Consider the following 6953-nt stretch of genomic DNA (forward strand, 5'->3'; position numbering starts at 1 on the left):
TTACCACCCCTACAGGGGAGGGCAATAAACATCTTAAAGTATCAGAAACATAAATTCCCAGCGGGCTGGGAATAGAATTTAACTATAGAATCACAACACTGAGCTGAGGAAACAAACCGGAGGTTTGGATCCACTTTTCCCCGAGGAAACGTTTGAGCTTCACACTGAGCAAGGGATTCATCTGCACAACAGTCTGTTGAAGTACCGCAGGAAATCTAAGTGACAGTCAGTCTTTCTCCGTTCATCTACAAGCAACCACATTCTGGGTAACCCTGTCCGCCCTCCACCGTATAAGACAAACTCCGGAACACATTCCTCACCTACTGGAGTCTAAGAGTCAACCTAATATCTGGAAATGTGAGTCTGCCAACCTTTTCTCCTCTTCAAGTTTCGAGAATCTATTCTCCCACTGAACCTGAACTAACCACAGTGTCTTCCCCTCACCTTTCAGTTCCGGTTGAGCAGTGTTCAGAGCAACACTGGAATCTCCACAAAACTTCTCAATAAACCTGTTAAACTTTTTCCCTTGTCTCTTTGGACTGATTTATCTGCATGTGGTCTCGACCTCTTGATAAAATCATGACACAAACAACTAGAAACAGACAAGGTAATTAACCAATCATTTTATTTTTTAGATTATATCCAGGGCAGGATACTCCATGCTTATTTGGAATATATTGGGAAACACACCACATCACATAGAAAACTTCAAAGACTTTGCTAACAAAGTCAAATTTAAAGATGGCGTCAGGAGAAACCCTGGTGTCTTTTGATGTAACTTCTCTTTTCACATACATACCTATATCAGAGGCAGTGGAAACAGTCAGAAAATGTCTTCAACAAGACAGTGACTTAAACAACATGACTAATTTCACTCTGGACCAGATCTGCATCCTACATTTTTAAATTAATCTTGCTAACAAGAATATGTGAAATAGATGGATACCACAGCATTTGCAAAGCAAAAGTCTGGGGTGAGTTTTCTTACTTGATAACCATGGGTGTAAACACATTTTTTAGAACCAAAAAAACTCACATGTAAAAAGTTTTGTAACTGGCATTGAGAAATTTAGCCTGACTATTGGGGTAATCCCAGTGAGAAAATTGAATTTATGATAATTCAGTCGGCAAAGGTTCCTCTCATTTTGGGAGTCACCTGGCTTACAATCCCCAAATTGATTGGCAGAGGGTTAAAATTCTTTCTTGTTCAGAGATGCTTATTATTTATTTCAACACCTTTGTCGATAGATGTTTGAGCACTGCCTATTTTTCAGTGTAGTCCTGTTTCCTGAACTGTGACTGGCAGGATGTGCTCTCTTCATTGCCAGTGAGCTGGCACGGAGCTCACTGCCTGGATGGGTGTTTTCTGCACAGGGCTGCATGTAGAGCTGGTTTACAGTTGCCTTTTGTATCTCTGCTTATTTTTGTATCTCTGCTTCTGTTTCCTTCAAACCCCAGTCGGCCTCGGTAGATGGCTGCTCACACTGAGCCTGGTTCTACTGGAGGTTCCTTCCTGTTAAAAGGGAGTTTTTCCTCTCCACTGTCACTAAAAGCATGCTAAGTGTGAGGGATTGCCCTCGAGTCAATGAGTCGATGCAATCAACTGGTTTTCCTTAGATAAAAAACTTTGAATCAGTTTCACTGTATGATTGTCAGGACTCAGCAGGCAGCGGCAGTCAGGCCTCCTCTCCGTTTCTCCCACAGGTGGTTGTTCGGCAGGGGGGCGTGGCGCACTGCTGTGGCTCATTCAACGCTGTGACAGGGGAGCATTGAAGCTGAAGACTGTGAGTGGGAGAGTTTTAACCTTTTGTAGTATGCCTCAGTTGGCCACTGTCTTTTGACAGCTCTTTCTAGTCACACTAATGCTGTCTCCCCTGTCTCAGGTTGCTTTACACACTGGATCATGGTCTAGAGCGCCTCTTCGAAACCAATGGTTCTCAAGCCAAGCTCCCTTGTCGTCTCAGCTCGAATCCTGTTCTGCAGCTCCTCTAGCGGACCTCTCCCAGATTCTTTCAGCTGACAGTCGGTATTTTTTTTAGATCAGCATACCCCGTCAGACCAGCATACCCATAGTGATAGGCATGTATGCCCATGCACAATGGTACATTTAAACAACTGTTTGTCGTACTGATCTGCAACTGTTACATTTGCAGATCAGTATGACAATCGGACAGGTTAGCTGCTACGTCAGGGTGTGAAGTAGCGAACTCAGAAAGTGAGGCTGTCTCTGTAGCTTTAAATTCTGTTTACTTCAGACTAAAACTTTGTGTTTGCTTTTCTTGTAAGTTTGTGTGTTTACCTTCAACTACAACTTTTTGTTTACCATATCACACATAAATAAAGTAGCCTAGTAGAAACCCACAAAAGGTAAAAATCAATCCACTGAACATGGTTTCCAAGTTTAATGATGTTTCACTTCTCATCCAGGAACCTTTGTAAGAATTAGTATTGACCTTGACGCTTTAGATAGTAGCCCAAAACTTGTCTTGGCTTAGAAAACATTTTTAAATTTTTTTTGCAATGACTATGACTTGGATGACAATGAATCTTCACCAGCATAGCCTGGTAGACTTCCTTCCACTTATAGGGTTAGACTCCTGCAAATCTGACGTCTTACGCAGATTTGCCACATGTGGTATGTGGCTATTGGTATATGGGTCTGTCTGGGTATGCTGATCTTACCAAACACCAGCCACACCGCTCTGACCTCGCTCACCCGCCACCTGCCTATCTAATAAGCTTGAAAAAACAGAATAAACACATATCTCAAAGACAATGATTAAATATGTTGATAATAAATTAACAGATACTTACAACATTTGAACAGCCCAAAGAAAAGTAAACCCGCTGTAACAGATGCTGCTACTGATATCCTTGCTATGGTGCCGGCATTTAAGACTGTAGGAAGAGTTAAAAACATGTCAGAAAGGCTTTTGTCAAGTTCACTTCCTGTCTTACAATAGTGGTACAAACAGGGTGTTAGAGCTGCATGTTTTGCTCTCCATTTCATAGACAGCTACTAAAATTGAAAATAAATGCATTTCTGAATAATTACTCCTAAGACAATTTAAACATTTATACAGTTTGCAGATATATGCTCCCGATGAAGATGCACCAGGGTTTATTAAGTCAGGTTTTAACAGAATACAGCTCTGGCCTCCTAATTAAGGGGGGCTATTTTAATTGAGTAATGTCTAATAGACAATCTGCTTCTCAGACCCCTATACCAAAGATGGGTAAAATGCTCAAAAATCTATTGGCGGAAACTGGATTGCTGGATGTGTGGCAATCCAAATTCAGAAAGGAGAGAAATTTTACATTTTATTCAAGCCGGGATGCATCTTATTTGCGAATATATATATATTTTTTTATATAGCCAAAGCCAAGCTACACAGAACTGAAGATATCACAATCTGCCCATCATTATCTCTGATCATGCACCTGTTGTGCTCCAGTGGAATATAGGTTTGAAGTCATCTTTTAAGCAGTGGAGATTTAACGTCTCTCTTCTTAAACACTTACAGTCTAGATAATTTTAAGAATTATCTAGAAAATCAATAACACTCCTGAAACACCTCCTATTATGCTGTGGGGTCGTGCTAAGGCCTATTTCACACACAAAAAAAGACAAAAAGCAGCTAAACAGAAAGACTTAGAGGACAAAAATAAAGATCTGGAACTATCCTGAATGAAAAACTCGCAGAGACCTTCAAGATCTACTATCAGAAAAGATCGTGGGCAACCCTGCTTTGCCAAACAGCAGTATTATGAAAAGGAAACAGAGCGGGAAGACTCCTGGCCTTCCGAATTAAAAAACAGCAGTTGTCAAATGTGGTTCAAAAGCTAAAATTGGCTAATAAATCAGTTCATAAACCAAAAGTAATAGCCAAGGAATTTGCAGAATTTTACATAGTCCTATACAGAGACACAGACACCTGTAGAGATGAAGATGAAATTGTAAATTATCTGCAAAATATGAATGTTTCTGAATTACCTAAAACAATAGTTAAACAATTAGATGGGCCAATTCGTGAGGAGAAATTAGAAAAGTTATTTTATCCCTCAAAAATAATAAGTGTCCTGGCCCGGATGGTTTTATGAGTGAATTCTCTAAATATTTCATAGATATTGTACCCCTCTTTTACTGGAAGCATATTTCCATTACCTAGAAGCTAAGAAAATGGCGCCCTCCTGGTCTGATGCAGTAATTATCAATTTGCACAAAGAAGGAAAAGACCCCGCAGACTGTGGATCATATAGGCCGTTATCAATGCTTAATGGAGACATGCGTATCCTAACAAGCATACTGGCTAGACAATTAAATGGCATAATAACTCAAAGAGGTACATCCCGATCAAACTGGGTTTATCACTGGGAGAAATTATGGAAATAAAGTACGCCGATTATTAAATATCATAGCTGATCAAAAAGAATTTAAAGCGATGGCGGCTGTAATATGCCCAAATAAGCCTTTGATCGTGTGTCATGGAAATATTTTATTTAATCGTTAAAGAGGTTTAAATTTGAACCTAAGTTTATAGATTGGATACATACATTACACTCATCTCCACAAGCGGCTGTTAGACTTAATGGCAGATGATGTTTTGCTATATCTCTGATCCTACGTTATTGATACTATGCTTGAAGTAAATTATTTCTGTATATGGGTATTTTTCTGGCTTTACAATAAATGTTGAGAAGACAGAGGCATTGGATGTTAATAGCAATATACCACTGGGGGTAAAACAACAAAGTGGCTTTAGGTGAACTAAAGAGGGCATCAAATACTTAGGCATCAATATTCCCCTCTCATTAAATGATTTATTCCGTACTAACTACAGTAAAACGCTGGATACAATCAAGAAAGACCTAGAGCGGTGGTCAGTGTTGCCTTTGTCCCTCTCAGGTCGCATTCAAACCATTCGTATGAATCTCTTACCCAGATATTCTATTTGTTCCAGATGTTACCTGTTGGAATACCAAAATCCACTTTTGTTGATTTGGACAAAATGATGTCAAAGTTCATATGGCAGAACAAGCTCCCCCGCATAAAATATGAAACATTACAGAGAAACAAGGCAGAAGGAGGTCTTAACCTTCCGGTCCTAAAATACTGTTTCAGGGCAGCACAGTTAAAGCCCATAATTTCATGGATTCAAGAGGATTCTCACACGAGATGGCTGAGCATTGAACAAGTGAAGTGCTCTGTACCGTTAAAGGTATTGCCATTTTTATATATTCCAATAAAGGAACTGTCACTGTGGACTAGAGCCACACTTACCATTAAATACAAAGCCAGAACTGCTTTTAAGCCACCAAGAGCTTTATCACTACTAACAAGCATTGGACATATCAAATCCTTCACCCCTAATTCTTTGGACAAAGATTTTTCAAAAATGGTCTGAACAGGGGCTCACGTTTCTACATCAGTTAATTAACAGGAATTATCTCATGTCATTGGAAGAATTGCAAGGGCATTTTAAGCTCCAAAAAATAAATCATTTCTGATACCTACAGTTGCGTTGCTTGTTGTTAACACACAGGGACTGGGAAAGAGTCCTAAACACCATGCTAATAGAGCAATTACTAATTCAACTCCAACATGGTGAAGGAGATAAGGGGCTGAACAAAAAATTATATAATGTGTTTTTGTCCATGAACATTAATGGACCCACTTGGACAGAACAAAGATGGTAGGCAGAGACAGCCAAAAGTATTTTTGATCATATGTGGGAAGAAGTCTGGAATGAGGCACATTGAGTTACAAGTTCAAATACATGGCGGGAATATAAATGGAAAATTATAAGCAGATATTTCAGGACGCCAGACATAGTGGCTAAGATGAATCCTAAAGTTCCAAGTTTGTCTTGGAGAAACTGTGGCTCTGCAATTCCCAATCATACACACAAGTTCTGGTCCTGCCCCAAATTGTTTCCCCCTGAAATGCATCACAATTAAGAGGAAGCAACCAGAGCCGTCTTCCTACAGCTCATGGGTCCAAACTGTAAGGGAATTATACCAAATAGAAAAGATAACATATCCATCCATCCATCCATTTTCTTTACATGCTTGTCCCGAGTGGGGTCGCAAGGGGTGCTGGTGCCTATCTCCAGCAGTCAATGGGCGAGAGGCGGGGTACACCCTGGACAGGTCGCCAGTCCATCACAGGGCAACACAGAGACAAACAGGAGAAACACCCATTCACGCACACACTCACACCTAAGGAGAATTTAGAGAAGCCAATCAACCTAACAGTCATGTTTTTGGACTGTGGGAGGAAGCCGGAGTAGTAAACAAGTCTCACAACTCAATTTTTATTTAATTTTTTTTAGATTATGTTACATATACCTGGCATCAGAGGTGAATTCTTGTGCTAGATTTGTATGGGGAAGCTGAGACCACAATTATGATGCTGAAACCGTAAAATGTCATGCTGGGACTGTTAATCCTTGGTAAAATTCCACACTGAAAAAAACTGTTAATTGTCATTGTATGTTGTTTATTTGCTCTGCTTTAAAATCAATAAAATGTAAGTTCTAAAATAAAAATATCTATAAAATGGGCATGTTGCAGGTTCATAACCATCCTGATGTAGGACACAAGCTAATGACCACCAGACAAACAGTTCAACTTTTTGAGCTGTAATAAAGTGGGAGTTCTGTACTTTAGACACAGGTGAAAAACATCCTTTTTTTGTCATGTCATAGATATGCTAAACTGTTTTAGGTTCTAAAATATCTAAAGTTGCAGCATGGTTCCCTTAAATAGGGTGACCATATTTTCAGTTGGGAAAAGCAGGACACCTTGGACGAGGGGGGTTTTGATTGAAAGAACAAATGTCTCATCATCGGGATTTGCTCCGTGATCAGAGGAAAGGTTACTAGGCGCAGAACAGTGGTGAAAATTGGAAGTTCAGTTTAATATAATAAAACTCTGTGAATAGTTCCGTCTGA

At 39.8% G+C, this 6953-nt stretch overlaps 1 protein-coding gene across 1 annotated transcript in view; it reads right to left on the reverse strand.

Moving 5' to 3' along the window:
* LOC107092345 (SLAM family member 5-like) overlaps nucleotides 1–6953 on the reverse strand; it is a 17925-nt gene that overhangs the window by 7470 nt on the left and 3502 nt on the right. The window contains exon 4 of the mRNA XM_015386781.1: nucleotides 2815–2898. Within this exon, the coding sequence (XP_015242267.1) occupies nucleotides 2815–2898 (84 nt within the window). The remainder of the gene's footprint in view (nucleotides 1–2814; nucleotides 2899–6953) is intronic.

Source organism: Cyprinodon variegatus, unplaced genomic scaffold (assembly GCF_000732505.1).
Source record: "Cyprinodon variegatus isolate N-32 unplaced genomic scaffold, C_variegatus-1.0 Scaffold17, whole genome shotgun sequence".
Lineage (NCBI taxonomy): Eukaryota > Metazoa > Chordata > Actinopteri > Cyprinodontiformes > Cyprinodontidae > Cyprinodon > Cyprinodon variegatus.